At 47.9% G+C, this 18127-nt stretch overlaps 11 protein-coding genes across 11 annotated transcripts; 5 read left to right on the top strand and 6 right to left on the bottom strand.

Moving 5' to 3' along the window:
• The first annotated feature begins 7 nt into the window (after positions 1-7).
• Positions 8-994, top strand: AGABI2DRAFT_133204 (hypothetical protein). The gene is made up of 2 exons (XM_006454458.1): positions 8-704; positions 752-994. The coding sequence occupies exons 1-2, from the start codon at positions 56-58 to the stop codon at positions 937-939; spliced, it is 837 nt and encodes a 278-aa protein (XP_006454521.1). The 5' UTR covers positions 8-55; the 3' UTR covers positions 940-994.
• Positions 995-1006: 12 nt separating this feature from the next.
• On the top strand, positions 1007-1988 carry AGABI2DRAFT_133203 (hypothetical protein). The gene is made up of 2 exons (XM_006454457.1): positions 1007-1223; positions 1277-1988. The coding sequence occupies exons 1-2, from the start codon at positions 1018-1020 to the stop codon at positions 1845-1847; spliced, it is 777 nt and encodes a 258-aa protein (XP_006454520.1). The 5' UTR covers positions 1007-1017; the 3' UTR covers positions 1848-1988.
• Positions 1989-2134: 146 nt separating this feature from the next.
• Positions 2135-3782, top strand: AGABI2DRAFT_114267 (hypothetical protein; the record flags this gene model as incomplete). Its single annotated transcript, XM_006454456.1, has 4 exons — positions 2135-2299; positions 2366-2470; positions 2528-2638; positions 2697-3782. 4 exons carry the CDS (start codon positions 2135-2137, stop codon positions 3780-3782), a joined length of 1467 nt encoding a protein of 488 aa, XP_006454519.1.
• Positions 3783-4052: 270 nt separating this feature from the next.
• AGABI2DRAFT_197752 (hypothetical protein) lies at positions 4053-4856 on the top strand (the record flags this gene model as incomplete). Its single annotated transcript, XM_006454455.1, has 7 exons — positions 4053-4086; positions 4149-4274; positions 4348-4355; positions 4408-4530; positions 4592-4608; positions 4671-4698; positions 4755-4856. The coding sequence occupies 7 exons, from the start codon at positions 4053-4055 to the stop codon at positions 4854-4856; spliced, it is 438 nt and encodes a 145-aa protein (XP_006454518.1).
• Positions 4857-4977: 121 nt separating this feature from the next.
• Positions 4978-6365, bottom strand: AGABI2DRAFT_189776 (hypothetical protein; the record flags this gene model as incomplete). The annotated part of the gene is given in 5 exon segments (XM_006454454.1): positions 4978-5013; positions 5028-5085; positions 5136-5472; positions 5524-5698; positions 5748-6365. Coding segments are annotated over 5 exon segments (1190 nt in total), but the record flags the coding sequence as incomplete, so codon positions are not given.
• Positions 6366-9048: 2683 nt separating this feature from the next.
• Positions 9049-10174, bottom strand: AGABI2DRAFT_189775 (hypothetical protein). Its single transcript, XM_006454453.1, is given in 8 exon segments — positions 9049-9089; positions 9102-9263; positions 9326-9468; positions 9526-9750; positions 9803-9848; positions 9906-9986; positions 10037-10059; positions 10105-10174. The coding sequence occupies 7 exon segments, from the start codon at positions 10123-10125 to the stop codon at positions 9191-9193; spliced, it is 612 nt and encodes a 203-aa protein (XP_006454516.1). The 5' UTR covers positions 10126-10174; the 3' UTR covers positions 9049-9089; positions 9102-9190.
• A 22-nt stretch (positions 10175-10196) lies between these two features.
• On the bottom strand, positions 10197-11350 carry AGABI2DRAFT_133199 (hypothetical protein). Its single transcript, XM_006454452.1, has 7 exons — positions 11312-11350; positions 11242-11264; positions 11111-11191; positions 11007-11052; positions 10733-10957; positions 10533-10678; positions 10197-10474 (listed from the first exon to the last, which is right to left on the bottom strand). Exons 1-7 carry the CDS (start codon positions 11330-11332, stop codon positions 10405-10407), a joined length of 612 nt encoding a protein of 203 aa, XP_006454515.1. The 5' UTR covers positions 11333-11350; the 3' UTR covers positions 10197-10404.
• A 63-nt stretch (positions 11351-11413) lies between these two features.
• Positions 11414-12372, top strand: AGABI2DRAFT_114265 (hypothetical protein; the record flags this gene model as incomplete). Its single annotated transcript, XM_006454451.1, has 4 exons — positions 11414-11504; positions 11550-11673; positions 11723-11981; positions 12040-12372. 4 exons carry the CDS (start codon positions 11414-11416, stop codon positions 12370-12372), a joined length of 807 nt encoding a protein of 268 aa, XP_006454514.1.
• A 258-nt stretch (positions 12373-12630) lies between these two features.
• On the bottom strand, positions 12631-14495 carry AGABI2DRAFT_189771 (hypothetical protein). The gene is made up of 5 exons (XM_006454450.1): positions 14361-14495; positions 14248-14313; positions 13218-14165; positions 12896-13164; positions 12631-12844 (listed from the first exon to the last, which is right to left on the bottom strand). Exons 2-5 carry the CDS (start codon positions 14284-14286, stop codon positions 12691-12693), a joined length of 1410 nt encoding a protein of 469 aa, XP_006454513.1. The 5' UTR covers positions 14287-14313; positions 14361-14495; the 3' UTR covers positions 12631-12690.
• Positions 14496-14528: 33 nt separating this feature from the next.
• Positions 14529-15782, bottom strand: AGABI2DRAFT_189769 (hypothetical protein). The gene is made up of 8 exons (XM_006454449.1): positions 15726-15782; positions 15572-15675; positions 15440-15517; positions 15176-15388; positions 15027-15122; positions 14932-14974; positions 14848-14879; positions 14529-14797 (listed from the first exon to the last, which is right to left on the bottom strand). Exons 1-8 carry the CDS (start codon positions 15757-15759, stop codon positions 14576-14578), a joined length of 822 nt encoding a protein of 273 aa, XP_006454512.1. The 5' UTR covers positions 15760-15782; the 3' UTR covers positions 14529-14575.
• A 107-nt stretch (positions 15783-15889) lies between these two features.
• Positions 15890-18056, bottom strand: AGABI2DRAFT_147869 (hypothetical protein; the record flags this gene model as incomplete). Its single annotated transcript, XM_006454448.1, has 12 exons — positions 15890-16201; positions 16253-16447; positions 16495-16560; positions 16613-16636; positions 16685-16931; positions 16985-17059; positions 17111-17295; positions 17446-17640; positions 17690-17711; positions 17775-17875; positions 17932-17949; positions 18021-18056. The coding sequence occupies 12 exons, from the start codon at positions 18054-18056 to the stop codon at positions 15890-15892; spliced, it is 1476 nt and encodes a 491-aa protein (XP_006454511.1).
• Between the last annotated feature and the right edge of the window lie 71 nt (positions 18057-18127).

Here is an 18127-nt window from a genome sequence, read left to right as displayed (position 1 = left end):
TTGCTATTACTCGCTTGTCAGTCGCTCATTTTACACTCCTCTCGTTTTCCCTGGCATGGCCCTGGCGCGGCAGACTCTCGTCATCGCCGTCGTCTGTGCAGCACTTGGGCTCATCGTCGTTCTCGTCGTCTTCTACCGCATCATCACCTCATGCCGTCGTCGGGCCCGCGCTTCACCCTTGCCACCTATCCAGCCTCTCTCCCACGAGCGCGAATTCCGGCGTGCCCAGTTCGAGGCCTCTTACGGTCGAAACTCGGCCTTTCTCGCCCCCCCTCCTTTGCCTTCTCTCGGAAACCTGTCTTCTGGCGGTAGTAAAACTTCATTGCTTGGGAGCTTTAATAGCCCACGCGCAAGTTACATCACCACTACTGTCGAGGGCTCAGAAGAACTGTCCAACTCTTCTCCTCTCGAGTCCTCTGCATCATTCCCAGCTTCCCGAATGCCTGCGTCTTCCTCGTCCCTCAATCTATCCCAATCTCCTTCACCCCTCCGGCAGTCCTCTCGGCCCCGTCGAGACGACCAACACCGCCACCGACCAACGTCCCTCACTCCCTCACGAGGTGTCCCTCATGCCCGACATAGTCTGGTCCAGATCGTTTTACCCGCACCTCTTGGGACCAATATCCTTCCCAGCTCACACGAGCGTGATGCAGCCCGTGACCGAATGAGCATTGTCGACCGATGGGTGCCTGCGGACCGCGACTGTATTTATTGTTTCTAGCCCTTCTGTGCAAACCTGATGATATTCTAGCAAACGAAAAAGTTCCTCCAAGACCTCGAAGAGCTGCATCCAATCCCAATACAAAAAATGCGATAAGCGGTCGTTGGGTTGACAACGAGTCAACACCACCATCATCGTTTACCGTGGGAGGACAGGTGCCATCGCAGACGCGAGATGGGGATGGGCGGGGACGGAAACTGACGAAGAGGGTTGCATGAGTTAATAATAGCGTGGTAATCTTATCAGATCCACTTGTAACTTAATAAACTACCCCGACCCGCCCTCAGTCTCGAACCATGGCCCATCATCCCCCAAACGCTCCCATCCTCATCTCCTCTCCCGACACCGACACCCTTCTCGGCCAACTCGCCACCTTTGTCGTCAGGGCTCAAACCGAGGCCATCGATAAAAAAGGCAAGTTCACTCTCGCTTTGTCCGGAGGTTCTCTTCCGGCGAACCTCCGTCGTCTCATCGGTCATGACGGCGTCAAATGGGAAAAGTGGTCAGTTATTTTCGTCTTTTTCTTCTCCTGTCAAGCTCAAGAGTGACTTCCAGGCACGTCTACTATGTCGATGAGCGGGTCGTTCCCCTCGACAATCCTGACTCCAACCATGGGTCCTGCCATAAACATCTCTTCTCTCAAGTTCCCATTCCTGAATCACAGATTTACACTATCGACACTACACTGCTCGATAACCTGGAAGAACTTGCCGACGATTATGAGACAAAGCTGATTCAAGAATTTGCTGCAAAGGACTCTGCGCGGTACCCCGTCTTTGACCTCATCCTTCTGGGCATGGGTCCCGATGGTCATACTGCATCCCTCTTTCCAGGCCACGAGCTCTTGAATGAGAACGACCGTTGGGTTGCCTACATTGAGAACTCTCCCAAGCCTCCGCCAAAGCGAATAACCCTGACCTATCTTGTCATCAATCACGCAGCCCGCGTTGCATTTGTTGCGACCGGAAAGGAAAAGCAGGACATCTTGAAAGCAATTTTGGATGATCCAGCTTCCGATCTGCCGGCTGCCAGGGTCAAACCATACTACCCCGGCCAATTGTATTGGTTCGTGGATGACGCGGCCGCTGCAAAGGCAGAATATGTCAGAACTCCTTTCCAGATGTGATAAGAAAGAGGGTGTAGAATAAATAGACATTGAATGTACATATGCGATTCTGTCCTCTGTATCTATCGCTCAACCTCTCCACGCTAGGGCTGCATGTTTTTTCTGATGTGACGGCGATAATTTCCAGATATGTCGTGATCTTCCAACACGCACAACTGTCAACCAGCGCAAATGCCCTCCCAGCAACCATCCACTCGACGCCACCTGATACACACTCTCTCCGCGCGGCACACCATCATCTATCTCTCCTTTAAATTCCTCACTTCATGGACAGATAGCGTTGCCAAATGACTTCTCTTGTATTCGACCCCAAAGACCTCGACTTTAGTCACATCTCAAATGTTATCGTACGCACCGTCCAGGCCTCCCTTACTCCGAAAATTCAAAGCGGGAGAGGCGACGTGATGCTCGTACCCAAGTTTACTTCCAAGTTTTATCGTGACGCCATGCCAGTGGGTCCCCTGCGCCGATCTGTTTTTTTTTTTCTTATCAATGTGTCATGTTTTTTTTTCATCTAGTGGCTCATATTTTCCATCGAAGTTAGAGGAAAATATCCCGGAAAGGTTCCCAAGTCCGTTGTGGCGATCATATATCCTAAAGAAGCCAAAGCCCGCGAGATGCTGGTAGGTTATACCAAATGCCCTGGGGTATATTTACGGCACCTCATGTTTTTTGTGAAGCTTAGCAAGACGCAAGCTGTACGGAATGTACTGGATTGGGCCGCTCCCAAGATTTACGGCTCTTCCGTCGAATCGGACCCCAAGAGTTATAATGCTGTCATCGTTGAAGATGTACGTCCCGCCGCCACAAAAAAAAAAGATTTTTTTTCGAGCTCATAATATTTGACAGGTAGAAAGCACCGGTTTCCCTCTGGACACCGTTTGGCCAAAATTGAATATGGCCCAGAAGAAAGATGTCCTTGACAAAGTCGCCGATATACTCTGCGCACCTATTCACATCCCCCCACCTACCAAAATGCAACCTCAAACTTCTCAACCCCACTTATCAGGCGCATCTTCATCCTCCGCTATGCAACAACACGACAGTTTCGCACGCCAACAAGTTCCGTCGACTAATCTTAATCATTTGCGCAAAGCATATACTTTATTATATTCTGGCATGTTTCATCCGAATGGTGAACCCAACCAGGACGCCTTTCGACATCGGTTCAAGGAATTTCATACATATGAAATGTCTCCACAAGAGATTACTCGTGTTATGAGCCTTAATCAGCTGTTACAAGAACACATGAGCGAGTTTTGCGGTGGTCATTTTTTACCGCCACATGTTACGGGGGTCACAAAGAAATCATTTAAAGATGGTAAAGAGAGGAACAAATTCCGCGAGAGGGAATTGGTCCTTCGTACGATATTATCCGAGAGCGTGTTTCGATTGCAACACAAGAGTATGCAAATGTCGCTTTTCATCGTCGTGATCGAGGCAGATGGAACGATCAAATCCGTCATGTTGACTCAATGGGAAAAAGCGTATTATGCACCGATATGGGCTTCATGTCAACTTCCACCATGGCTCGAACCACTTGATCCGGAAATTGAAGAATTGGCAATGCCGGAGGAGGAAATGACGATGTGGCGTGAACATTTGGTTTATAATCTTATGTTGAAGAAGGAACGGTTGCCGAGGAGTTGGATTTGGTTTGTTGCGTATGTGTATGGAGAACTCGAGAGGCATTTCGAGATGATCTTGACTGCGACTTGGGTCTCGAACGCTAAAACGGAACCATGGTTGAGGAAAGTATTGGAAGAAGCACGGAAGAGGTCGACTACAGCGTATAAAGCCGGGGGTTCGGACCCTGCCTTCGTTCCTATGTCTGGGTTACAGACGACCGAAGTCAATTTTTCGGAATGTTTGGGTAAATGGATGCCTTTCGCGAGAAAGTTTGTAGTCGAGCAAGGTTTTCTAACCCTTGAATAAGGGGGCCCAAAAGAACCTATTCAATTCAGTTTTAATAGTTTCATTTCTTTTGATCCGCGTTCCACTGTAGCAGTACTTCTCCAGCTTCTCCAGCTTCTTCCCTACCCTCTTTAATACGTCACCTTCTATCTCCGCTCTTTTCTTGTAAAATTTAATTTGATCTCCTTACACTTAATACATGCGATGACTGGATATTATTCCGCAACCTGGGAAGAGACAACACGTGTGATCGGTCGATTATAACTGCTCAATCAAATTACTTTTCATCATATGATCAACTACGTCCTCCTAGTATCTCGTCAAGGTATTCCCCTCATCATGCTCTCATCCTTTCATCAAAGTATTCAAAATGTCTCTCCTTTTCAGGAAAACTTCGGCTAGCAAAGTGGTATGCTACTCTCTCAGCAAAGACGAAGAACGCCATCGTTCGCGACGTTACCCAGCTCGTCATGAGTCGAAAATCTAAAATGTGCAATGTTTTAGAATACAAGGGTGATCTACCTTCTCGAATTGAAGCTCTGTCCCTATTGACCAGCTATTGGCACACCCAAAAACCCCAAATTAGGCACGAGAGTAAGGCTTTATTGAATATAAATATATTACACGTTACAACTTTTCTCTACAGGTCATCTACAAACGTTACGCTTCTCTCTTCTTTATCGCAGAGATAGAGCCTTCCGACAATGAACTCATCACACTCGAAATCATTCATCGTTATGTCGAAGCACTAGACGGATACTTTGGCAATGTACTTTAATTCATTATTATTTCAGAGACTGGAGCTAACACTGTAACATGGGGATAACAAGGTCTGCGAGCTAGATCTGTACGCATCCCTTGATCCACTTGCTCCATTATCATTAACCACAGGTTGAATTTGTCCTCCAGCATCTTCAACTTTGATTATGCATATCATGTGAGTCATCTAGAAACTTCAGCTTTGAACAAGCCTTACGAGCAGTCCCGTAACAGGTTTTGGACGAACTGATACTTGGTGGCGAGATGCAAGAAACATCCAAACTCGCTGTACTAAAGCATGTAGGCTTACCCCTTGTCATCAGCTGCATACGATAGTTGATGGTCTCTTCGGCAGGTGGCAACCTCAAAAGCGAAGGAAGACGATGATTTATTGAAAACAACCATACGAGACGCGGGATTGTTATAATATATAGCCATTGCTATGATACAAAGTCCAAAAAAGTGAGTATGTACGTAGATGGTTAAAGGACTTGAAGATGATTTAGGATTTTCGTTTGAAATAGTCATCCTGAAAGTTAAAGCGGGCAGGTGTAGATGCTTCAGCCTACGTGAATCAATGAGTATGCCAGCAGAGTACTATGGAAAGATACCAACCGAATTGGGCGGCTTGCTTTGATCCCTTTCACTCTTGACAACAACGAATCTCCTATACTTGTATAAAATCGCAGGTTGCTGCTGGATAGTCACAATATCACAATTCGCGGCGTGTTGTACAGCACCAATCCACTCGTTCTGATCTTTATTGGCACATATAGAATTGAATGCAGCCGTTCCGATAGAAAGTGCGTCAAGTGGCGACGTAGTCCTGCATTGGTTGCGGACCCAAGATTTGATGGCCTCGACGGCAGCGGTTGGTAGTGGAGGAGCAGCCATTAAAGATATTTCGCCATCTGCAATCAGTCGAAGAAGATTTTGGTAGATAAAGCCTTCACTAAGCATAAGATCAGCGAAAGTCTTCCTCATGATGTATGGCGCAAAGAACCTGGCATAAAGAGACAAAGGATCTCGACCTTTGTATGCATGATTTGCAAGATATCCCAAACATGTAGGCGAAATGAATGCCATCCATAAAGGGTGCTCATGTAGCTTCCGTATGAGCTTGATGGTTCCAAAGTAATCGTCAATAAACGCGCTTGGGTAGAACGTGACAACACCACCTAAAGTGAATGAGACCGCGGTATCACGGTACGAGGAAAGATTGCATACCAATGGGATACATCTCCTTGACTCCCCACATTTCCCTCGGCATGGTGCTATCCGTACCATAAGAATAAAACCGTATGTCCAGTGAGGTCCACCTCTTGCAAGACAACGATGACCGGTGGAAGGTACGTATAGAACCAACATGGATGAAAACTAACCGCAATCTGAGTTCTTTTTTGGGATCTTGGTGTTTCCCTTCTTGGGCCTGGCACTCATTCAGAATGGCTTTTAACATCTGACTTTCTATTGGCTCAGACTCTCCCTTCTCGGATTCGTGGTGTATCGCATAGAGTCGGCGCGCCGAAGTCAGCCACGCAAAGAGGTCTGGAGGAAATTTGAGGGCCCGGAAGGCAAAGTGGAACTTGAAATTTCTGCGTAACGTCGGTGCGTAGTCAAATGCACACCCCTCTTGTGCCCTTGTGCCATCCGCGATGGTAGAAGCCAGGTCCGTTTTCGCCGGAATGAGATCACTGAGATCTAGCCTTGGATCCTGTTGGTAGGCGGCTGGAATAAGTTTCCAACTATGTAATGCAACGATGAGACTATCGGTCGCGCTAGTAATCTCGGGCGGAGCTTCCAATTGTTTAAGTAGGCTTCCAAACGTCGGGGACAGGATCATCAAGTGGCCGACAAGATTCTTCTCATACCAGACTGGCACCAGGACAACCTAATACACGTTCAGTATCAGAAAAGCAACGGTGTTCGTAAATGACCTTTTCATATTGAGCCATATAACGAGCAATGACCTTGAATTTCGTTGACGAACCTGCGTCCAACGGTGACAATGTGCCAAACTGGTCCGGAGATTTACAGGCTTCCAGAAAAGTAGGAATGTCTGACAAATCATGGAAGGAAAGGAAAGTTAGTCGATCCATGGAGTCAAACGTTAAGTGTATCCGCATGCCACGCATTTTCGCTTGGGTGAGATTTGTGCAGACGACCGGACCAACCAATTCTTCCTCGCCGTTGGATCTCACGATGAATAACTCCTTTTCCCATTTCCACTTCTTTGGTATTCTAGGCCGAGTTTGAGTAATATGTACTGATAAAGATTTTCCTTGAGCTCACTTGGGTAAAGTCGAAACTTTACGCCCCAAATTCGCGGGCGGCTTTGGTTCCCTGGGGGTCTCAGGTGCGGGTCTACATGGCCTTTAGTATTGCAAATAAATTATTTAAATCCAGGACGGACTCAAGTGGGGCAGTAAAGCTATTGAATATTAGAAGAAATAAGCTTCAGGTAGAAGATCCAACGCATACCCGGGCATCAACGGAGTGATTGATGACAGGAATTCGTCAACGTGGTAAGGTGTAGATCTGTAGCACGTAGGTGAGACAAAAATGACAAAGGCATAAACGTACTGCCCAAAACTCACTGTGGTATGATAAAGGAACTGTCAGGAGGCTCCATTGAAATAGGGGAATCAACAGGAAGCAGCTCGGGAAATATGTGTGAGGGAGACTGGTCGGCTGGTGAAGCATTGAGAGCATTTAGAGTAAGTTCTGGCGATTTCGTGGCAGGTGACTCGACAGTCGACCCATCTTGAACCCAGATAGTAGACTGTTTCTTGAAGCGCATGTTACCGAGTGAATTCGTAGAGATTCTTGAAGGCATTGGTCTATTAGGTTCCTTGGGATTGACTGGGGCTAAAGCCATTTGTGCTAGCCTTTGTTTCGTTGAGATTCCTGAAGGAACGTTGGCCGTGATACCCGAAGGAGCATTGGTTGGCATTACGGGCGATTCGATGAGAGTATCGCGAGTGCTAGTAAAACGACGCGGTATCTTCGGTAGAATAGTCGGACTGGGTTTCGCACTGCCCGCTTTGGACGAGGAGGTCAAGAAAGATGATCTGTGTTCTGGTGCAGGTATGATGATTTCTTCAGATGAATCCACAGAAAATAAGGATGACGGAGAATCTGGGCGAACTTCTTCTACGGCCCTTTCTTTTCCCTGATAATAGTTTATAAGTATCGAAAAACAAAAAGATTCGGGCATTTGACCTTGGCTGGCGGTGGGGATGCTACCAATTGTTCCTTATGCCGCACTAATTCATGATCGGATGCAACGGGAGTGGAAACATCGGTTGATTTCAGCCTCGTTTTGCCAACTTTCCCGGGGGTCTATGTAATTGACCATGAGTATCTGACTTCTGAAAGAAGGGGAAATCTGACCTCGTCTCTTGGTGACGCTAATATTAGACTGACCCTTTTCTTCTTAAACTTTGACTTCTGGTGCAAAGCAAGCGGTACATCACTGGTGTCGGGATCTTGTATTTCAAGTTTAGGCCTCTGTAACCGAGTTATTAACTCGAGCATTCCACAAAAATCAGGATATATAAAACCTTGTGTTTTTTCTTCTTTGGTTTAGGCTGTGGCGGAGCAGATTCAGTGGCCTCGGAGCTGGAAAAGTGAGGTACAGTCCCAGCAGCCTCGAAAGCTTTGCGTTGTTGAGTCTATCGTAAATGACGTCAGTATATCGGGTCACTAATGTATATTCAGTGGTAACCTACTTGTGCACAACGTTCGGCTTCCTTCTGTTCATATTTTGTTCTTTCGTGAGGCTGTAAATTATGCCAAAACCGTTTCTTCTCCGTTGCTTCCGTGACAACACCATGTAAGGTAAGAAACTCGAGGGGAGGAGTACTGTACTCACCGATCCATTTGCTACTTGGGGCGCACTCGGTTCCTTCTGGATGGTCCTCGTTATCGCGGCCGATATCATCCCAAAAGCTTTCGACAAGGCGATCACATTGTTCGAGATTCTGGGCAGGCTCCCAACTGATACGTATATCAGTGAATATACAGCCGACGAAATCACGTCCTCACGTATTAGCATCGGAATCGTATCCAGCCCACTGATAGACAATATTAAGCGCATGTTGAATCTCATTTGAAAGAGGTTTTCCTCACCTTCACGTAGTATTCCTGTTAAGATTACATGAGTAAGAAGGGCGAGACAAATAGTGACACAACATTACCCATTGTCGTCCTGTCTTCTTCTGAAGCGCGCCACTGGGTACACGAGCTTTGATGATGAGTTCTATATGCAAAGTACAATCACGTTTACAATCCAATGCCTCGTCAGAAAGTCGTACCGACTGTATAGATGCCTGCGTCCTCATCTGAGGTTTCAGCGGTTTCTATCTTGCGCTTCTTGGACTTCCGCCTTGAGCCCATGCTCGTGGGATGCGACGGGGCTGTCTTCTGAGATTCAAAAAGCTGGAAGAATACGCGGAGGAAGAAGAAAGAGGAATGGGTATCAGTTGGTTGACGGTGGTTTAAAAAGGGGTGGGCTATGTTATTTTGGGACAATGATACGCGTCGTTCTCACGCCCCAGCTACCAAGTAATACATACAGCATACTGGAATACATCATTGCAATAGTATTACTATAGGAAGAGATGACAGAATATATACCAGATATACCTAAAGCGTACGCTACGCCGTACTTAGCATGTACATGAGCTGGAGTCCTGGGGTGTGTCAAGTCGAAGGGGTATGCATTCACTGAATTCCTCAGGCCTGCAGGGGAGAAACAAACAGTGAACGAGAGCCTAAAGACTAGCTTTACGGATATTACTAACGTAAGTTCCGCGTCTTGTTGCAGCCCGATCTTAGCTACAGTAACAAACGCTTGTTCGACGTTGATCGCATCTTTGGCGGATGTTTCAAAATACGGTATGTTGCCTTTGGATTGGCACCATGCCATGGCACGCTTCTGCGAAACCTAAGGAGAGTTGCCTTAATTGTGCTTCCATTCCTCGTGACTCCGAAATATACGTACTGGCCTATTTCCTTCTTCCACGTCAATCTTATTGCCTAGTAGCACAAATGGGAAATTGTCTGGATCTTGGGGGCTTGCTTGAATCAGAAACTCATCCCTCCAGCTATCCAGAGCATCGAATGACTTGGTGTTGTTCACGTCATATACCAGGACGCAACAGTCAGCCCCGCGGTAGAACGCGACCCCCAAAGATTGGAAACGTTCTTGTCCAGCGGTATCCCATAGCTGAAGCAAAGAGATTGATGCCATGTCCTACAAAAATAACAAAGAAACGTACTTGCATAGTCGCAGCCTTGTCATCTACCACCACTTCCTTTGTAAGGCTGTATGAAGGATCGGGCTCATGTCCTGTTTTGGTTCAATCCCTAAGGTTGACTCACAAGTCCGCACCAATAGTCGCCTTATATTGAGTGTTGAATCTCTTGTTCACATACTGGTTCATCAAAGATGTTTTCCCAACCCTAATGTTTCGGCATGAATAGGAGCGTTTTCATGTTACGGGAGTACTCACCCACTATCACCCAGGATGACGACCTTGACCAACGTGAGCTGCAGCTACATGGGGAAATTGAGACTGACCTTCAAGCATACTCGACCCATGACTCTAATGGACGTGGCTGATGCAACACTGAGACAAGGTTGATGCTATTAACCCATGTGTGAAACTTGTTCTGATGTCACTAGATATGTATTGAATAATTAACGCGTGCTGAACAAAAAGGTACAGGCATGTCATCAAGTGCTGTTCAAGACAGATGCAAAACTCATAACGGTATGCGACAGGAAATTAGATCGTAAGGCGTGACAAAATAGGACATTATGGCGAATATAGGGAACCAAAAGTCCTGGGTGGTACGGACAGAACCAGCTTCGAAGCATTCAACAACTACACCCGTAGTTCTGCGAACTCTCAGAGTCGAGCTGGATGGGATCTGGGTAGTCGACATATCTATGGGTCATATTTCAGACAAAGCTGCTCGACAGAAAGAGCCCAATTAATAACGTACAGCTGCTCTTCGGCTTCCTGCTGTAGAGCGTTCTTCGCTACGGTCTGGAACGCTTGTTCCACATTAATGGCTTCTTTGGCGGAAGTCTCGAAGTAAGGGATGTTGCCTTTCGACTGGCACCAGGTCATTGCGCGCTTCTGGGTGACCTGCAGCACTTGTGGGCAAAAGATAAGACGGGTGGGGAAGGGAAAGAAACTTACTTGGCGCTTTCCTTCTTCGACGTCTATCTTGTTGCCCAACACTACAAAAGGGAAGTTTTCCGGATCATGGGGACTCGCTTGGATTAGGAATTCATCACGCCAGCTGTCGAGGGTCTCGAACGATTTCGCACTGTTCACATCGTAGACGAGAACACAGCAGTCAGCCCCACGGTAGAATGCAACACCCAGAGATTGGAAACGTTCTTGACCAGCAGTATCCCAGAGCTACCATGAGGCATCAGTGATGGTCTGGCCCGTTCACCGGTGATCGTACCTGCATAGTGACTAGTCGATCGTCAACGATGACCTCCTTGGTCAGACTGTTGCGTCGGAAAGTGAGTGCGAGCGACGACTGAAAAGTGAAGAAGAAAGGCGCACAAATCCGCACCAATAGTGGCCTTGTACTGGTTGCTGAAGCGCTTGTTCACATACTGGTTCATGAGAGAGGTTTTGCCGACACTAGAGAAGAAATGTTATACGGAGGATGAGCGCAAAGGGTGGGTACGGACCCGCTGTCGCCAAGAATGATAACCTGAGGAAAGATAAGCACTGGGCGGACGGAGAGAGGAGGCTCGGCACCTTCAAGAGGACACGACCCATGGTAGCGGAGAGAGGGAAGGGAGAATTGAAACTCCGCATTGAGGCGTTGGCGTGGAGTGGATCAGGCTCGCACTGGTCGCGATGGCTGAACCTTCATGGCAAGAACTCCTCCGCCTCCGCCTCATCGAGCGCGACGCGACCGAGTCCTCCTTCTCCTCCGTCATCGAGCAGTGTCCGTCCTTCTCCCCTTTCCCCCTCCCGCTCTAATGTTCTCCAGATCGCCGTCTCGCACAACAGACAAAGCTGCTCAAGGAACGCAATGCCACCCTCCTCAGAGCAGTCGGCTCCGTAAAATCTGGCCAGGGTTCTTCCGCAGTCTCCGCCCCGGCGTCGTCAGAGGAGTGCGTCTCTCCTCTACTCACTCGGATTATCCCATTCACAAGCTACCAGAAATCCTATCAGGGCAGCCTACCTCGCGTCTCTAGAGTCGCAGATATCCTCCCTGCGCGATGAACTCGCGACGGTATACAAAACCCAAGGCCAGAATGCTCAGCGCCTGCTAGCCATGAATGAAACCTTGCGAGAAAAGGAGGAACTCGCACGATTAGACACCGAGAACCTGAGGAAAACAAAGGATGAGCTCGCAGTCCTGAGACGCAAAGTAGACCAGCACGCCGAGCTGATGCAGGAGAAGGACCGAACAGTACAAGTGCGCTTCCCCTCATTGACCTGCCTTGGCACGCCGCTTACTGAACCTACCCTACCAGATCCTGCACGATGAAATCAGCACCCTCCAATTAGAGCTCGGCCAGATTGAGGATCGCAATCAGACTTTACTCAAGGACAATGCGAAGCTTCTACAACGATGGCTGGATGCCAAGCAGGCAGAGGCTAATAAGATGAACGAAGCAAATGCTTTCTACGAGGACATGCGCTCCAAACACCAAACCTCAGCGACTCGAAATGGCACCGATGGTCCCGATGAACCCCCTTCAAGCTTGGGAAAAGGGGAGCCCAAGACCAACCACCAGACGTCGGAGAACCAGGATGGCTCTCGATCTCCGACACTGAAGACACTGAATCTGAATCCGAATGGTTAATCGTAGATGATTGAAAAATCTAGCTCCTCTTAATCCTGGAATCCCCGTCACATCCGCCTATATACCCTCTAATATCACATATATTATGTACCTTTAATGTTCGAGACCACTCATGGCATCAACGAAGCCGCTGCGTTCAAAATTTGATAAAAGTAAACGTACTCGAAAACAGAGAGATACATAGTAACAAAAGGTTTGCAAACGAGACAAAAAAATGGGAAAGAAAGAGTTTCAAAAACGGTGGTAAAAACGGTTGCGCTTTGCTACAAAGCATATTTCTTACGTCGATGGACTATGGAACGGGTCAATTTCATATCACTATTCAGCAGAACAAGACGATGCAAAAGAATGACTGGCGGGAGCTGATATAAAGGACGATGGAGGCGACTCAGCAGAAAGATATTTACGCTTGGCCAGGCATAGAAGCATCAGCTGCACCCTGTTGGCCAGCTGCTTGTTGACCGTAATAACCTAGGCGCCACGTTCAGCATTCCTGCTTGACAATGCCAATAATCACTTACCACCCCAATAGTTAGAATAATAAGAATTGGGATCAGCGCCACCCCATTGGGCTTGACCAGCTTGACCAGCAGCAGCCGCATTAGGATCGGCAACTCCTTGCTGGGGAGCCCCGGTCAATCCTATATTTGCACCCCCAGCCGCTGGCTGCGGCATCCCAGGCGAAGTAGCACCAGGTGCACCTGGCTGCCCAGCAGCTTGACCCGGGAAACCCGGATAAGCACCAAACCCATATTGACCGTAGGTGTTTGGCTGAGGCATTCCATACATCGGCTAATGGGAAGAGTGATGAAACATCGACATCGTCAAGGGGATCGACTTCTTACCATACTGGCGTAGGGAGTTGCCGTAGTGGTGGGACTCATCGCAGCGGGCTGTGCTGCCGCAGTGCCATCAGCACGATCCTTTCCCCAACTGCATTTGATGGGCCTTCCATGAACCATTTGTCCTTGTAGCTGTACAATAGCCATGGCAGCATGTTCATGCGTATCCAGCTTGACAAACGCAAAACCACGGTCAGCTTGCATGCGAATTTCTGAGAGGTAGCCGATAGACTGGAACAACGGAATCAAGTCTGCCTGGGTACAGTAAGGCACAAGGTTGCCAACATAAACGGTCGTGTTGTAGGCGGGTGTTTGTTGGACAACGGATTCATAAGAAAGCGGCCCGCCTTGAAAATTGATAGGGGCGGGTGCTCCGCCGGTGCTGCCAGCAGGGCGAGGGGACTGCTGTACAGCTGGAGCGCCACCCTGAGTTTTCTGATTGGCCCAGTTGACGCGAATAGCACGAGACCCAAGCCATTCGCCATTCATGGTCGCAATGGCTTGTTCGGCATCTGTCTTGTCACGAAAGGCAAGAAAACCGTATCCACGAGACTTTCCAGAGTTCATGTCCCACATAACTCTTGCGTCAGACAGGGTTCCGAAGGCGCTAAAGGCCTTGGCAAGAACGTCGTCGTTGACTTCGGGACTGAGATCACCAACGAAGACGTGGTAATGTCCAGAAGTGTCCTCTTTATTTTGTTGACCCTGATAAGCCCAGTTGACTCGGATTTCAGTGTCAAAGATTTTGCGACCGTTGAGGGTTTGAAGTGCGGTTTCGGCAGAACGCATGTCCATGTATTCCACGAAACCGTAATTGAGGCCTCCATGCTGATAGTTACGGTCAGGAATTATTTTGACATGCTGCACAGGTCCAGCGACAGCAAAAATTTCCGTCAGCATGTACTCTGTGACACGGGGACTCAAATTTCCGACATAGAGGTGGGCGCGTCGCTAAAAACGAATGATATGCGTGATAAAAACGACGGAAAGTGATCAGGTGGGACGCAAAAGTAAAAAGTCGTAAATGACCTACCGGCGCCTCCGCTGGTCCTCCCATACCCATTGGATTCATGATTCAGAAAGATGAAAGAAATGAGACCTGAGACAAGATCAGCGGGCGTGACGAGCGCGAACGGGAATGCGCACGAAAGACAGGGAAACAGGAGACAGTATAGGATAGACAAGTCCGTCAGAGGAGAGGAAATAGACGAGAGGAGAGAGGAAAAAGAAAAAGAGAAGATACTGAGAGAGACAGACGATGGTAGTCGAAAGCAAAGCAAGGCCTAACTGCCGTGGGAATTATCAAATCACATAACCTCAACTGGTTCAAATCAAATGGCCCGGCGGTACTATCCGGTTCTTTATTTATTCGTAGGTACATTCAATAACACACCACCACCACTGCTCGGTATATATGTCACGTTCGGGTTGTTTGCCAGCGACTGTACAATCGCCTTGCTCGCCTCGATCTTCCTCAGGGCTACAAAGGCGTCCCCAGCCTTGTCGAGTGCACGCGATATCGTCGATGCAGCTTCGGCTTCTCCCTCCGCACGAATAACAGCCGCCTGGCGTTCTTGTTCCGCCTATTTAACAGCGGATAAGTGCACGCTCGGAATCTAGTCCTCTGACTTACCTTTTCAACGATAAATTTGGCACGTTCGGCATCTATCAATATCTTTTGAGCTTCTGTAACGTGCAGTCGACCGAGTCTGTTTACCTTGTTGTGCAATTTGTTTGGCCTCAACGGCTTGAGTAAATTCCTAGACCTTGTGTTAGTCCCAAAGTACGTCGGCCAAGTCATGTAGGACAAACCTTGCCGAACGTAAGGTGAGTTATGGAGACGTCCTCCAACTTGATGTTGAACTCTCCAGCACGTTGCAGAAGGTCGGCACGAATACGAGAAGAAACCTGATTATAACATCAACCGAGTTATGGACGACACGAAAAGTGACTCTACTCACCACTTCACGCTGCGTAATAAGCTCGGCAGCATCAAACTGGGCAACAATGCTCTTCAAGACTTCGTTACCGATAGAAGGTAATACCCTCTCGTCATAATCCATGCCGAGACTTTGGTAAATTTTGGAAAGATGCTCAACGTCGGGCCTTGACAGAACACGCAAGGTGATGGACACCATTTGCAGGTCTTTGGATCCAGTGGTAGTAGAAATATTCTACGAATACTGTAAACGCTTTCAAGACCTCAAAATGGAAAACCCACTTACTCGAGGCTTAATACGACAGTCATAGAGAATAGCGCGTTGTAACCAGGGGACGAGAAGATGTGTACCTTCTCCCGTTGCCTAAGCCTTGCAGTCAGTATGTTAGAAGTAGCAACATTTTCAGCGGAAAAATACCTGGCTCTTCACACCGGCGAAACGATCGAACATAACTGCACGGTAGCCTCCCGGAACATCATAAAGACTTGCTTGTACAACGGCAGCAGCAATCCCCAGAGGTACTGAGTTTATGTGAGCAAGAATAGTTAATACATATCACTAGAACACCGACCTATTAGTCTGCTAGCTTGAGTTGCAAAAGCCATGGTAGTGATGGGTGAAAGTCGGCTAGGAAAGTAAGAACCCAGAACCAAACAAACACCAACGCGCCATTCGGCCTCGGCACGGCAATGATGCACAGAAATCCAGAAATAAACACGATATTATTATTGCTCGCTACTCTAAGGGAATATCACCCCTTCGCTCTCCTTCCATCCTTGCAGAGTGGCTCCCAAACTGCATAGCCCTCTTTTTCCGCGAACTAGCCAGCCTCAAGCCGACTGTTCTCATTGCCAGCCGCAGTAGCATCTTGTCCCCAAGTCCAATCGCCAGTCTGGGATCCATCTTGTGGTGCACAGGTAAATCTGCAAGGAAAGAGACTACATCAAGGGAAAGGAATGGATGCCTTGTCTCTTTTCCATGTGAAGATATAATGCGGTCGTCTCTCCCAAGATTTCTTGTGGGTATGCGATCAATCTCAAGTTGCAACTAAAGCTGATCAGCATTATGGATATTTCCTTGTATACTCTGGCACCACACCTCTTCAACAACCGCCGGCCAGCCCCCGGAGTTAAAAGCAGAGCGATGTCTTCCATAACCTCCCATGAGTTCATCGGAACCAAGGCCATTGAGCAGCACCAGAGCATCACTATTGTAAGGCTGTGGATTTGATCCCGGTGAACTTCTCGTGATACCCGAACCCCTGGAAGCGAACCACAACGCCAGAGCGAGACTCTAGAGTGGAAATTAGCCTCAGATGCATTCAGGTATGAGAAACCTACGAAATCCATGACCGTCCGGCTTGGAAACATGGTCGACTGAACCACAGCTTTCGCTTCCTGAGTTTCCTATAGCGCAAGGTTCGAAAGGAAGGCAGCTTCAGACGGAAATAAAACATACCTCATATGGTACATCGATTTCAACCTGGCACATAAATCAGTCATCAGCTTCGGATTAGGATACGACGCCCACAAAATTCCAGGTTCTCCCTGGACAAACCAGCCTAAGTTCCTCCAATTCCTCCAAACCGGAGATGCGGTCAGGAACCATATAAGACGTATGCGTTTGCGTGCTTATGCTATTCGACATCTGTTTCTTACGCTCGCATTTTAAATGTTTTGGTAGAGCATTAGGATCGCCTTCCAATTGTAGCCTAACTTTGCGAGGATTCTCAAAAGCAACATTGAGCAGATCTATGGCCTCGTCCTTTGGTAAATGACTGACAATTATGATCAGTTCAAGCTTGGGTAAACATCGAGTACAATGCAGTACCGGTCGGCGAAATAGCAGAGTGCAGTTGAATCTATTCCACCGCTGAAAAGGATGGCCAATCTTGCTTTTCCTGGGCTAGATGATAGTCAGGCCCTTGGACGTGGAAGGTATGTCAGGTTTACAGACCTCCTCTGAGGGATATTTTGAACTCGGAGTCGGACACTTTCATCTAACTTACTTATTAGTCGATCTACAGGAGCCTGCAGGTAGCTTGGTATCGTGTCTAGGTCGTGGATTTGAGGCAAATTGGCTTCAGGAACATCCTGATTGACTCGGCCAGGAACAGCCTGCATTGTAGAATTAGGTGAAGTCTCCGGATAGTGAAGCAGACTTGCGTATGGTAAACCGGAAGCGGATGGAAATGGTATCCGTGAGACACTGCGGACGCGATCTTTGAGACTTAAAAAAGCCTTCGTACTGGTCAGCGTTAATCATGGGGGGATCGTATGAAAAAAACCCACGCGCTCATCTGTGGCGATATCTGCGAACCGTATACAGAATATTGATTTCGTGTCAACCTCTTCAAAGAGGAAATCGTCTACCCCGTCCGATACCGAGGATAGAACGAAGCACGGTTGGTGAGCAGTAGGCCAATGCACAAGCAAAGATCTCCGACCAAGGGGATCACGACCAAAGTAAAGCGATTGAGAAGTTGCCTTCATTTCTCTGTCAGTGTAGTATTCGTTGATAATGTGATCGACATACATGATAAAAAGAAAAGGCATAACTAAACGTAAACAACCATCATAAGCTGCAGGCTGTTGTGAGAAGTAGGAGAATGGATACGTACGGCCCTTCAAGACATCCTAAGATTGTAACGATGTCGTCGCCAGAATCGGCTCCGCAAATTTTTTGGAAGAGCTTCGATCCATCATTCTCGTCGCTCGTTACCTGTTTTGAAGACGTTTCAAAACGAACATCGATAATAGATGGCGAAATTTGCCAACCTCAGCTCCATTGAAGACCTATAGAAGTGTCAATATATGTTGATTGATTAAAGTCCAAGCGCACTTTCCTCCCCATTCCAACAAAAAACCGTCTCGTTTTGTATGTGAGGCTGTACTACCGCCATGCTTCCCCGCAACTGCAGCTCGGACGCATAACACTCAAGTGTCAGACTTCCACTTTGCCCAGGATTGCGGG

Source organism: Agaricus bisporus, assembly GCF_000300575.1.
Source record: "Agaricus bisporus var. bisporus H97 unplaced genomic scaffold AGABI2scaffold_1, whole genome shotgun sequence".
Taxonomy (NCBI): domain Eukaryota; kingdom Fungi; phylum Basidiomycota; class Agaricomycetes; order Agaricales; family Agaricaceae; genus Agaricus; species Agaricus bisporus.
The sequence above is the reverse complement of the archived record's forward strand: the minus strand, read 5'-3'. Positions and strand labels throughout refer to the sequence as shown.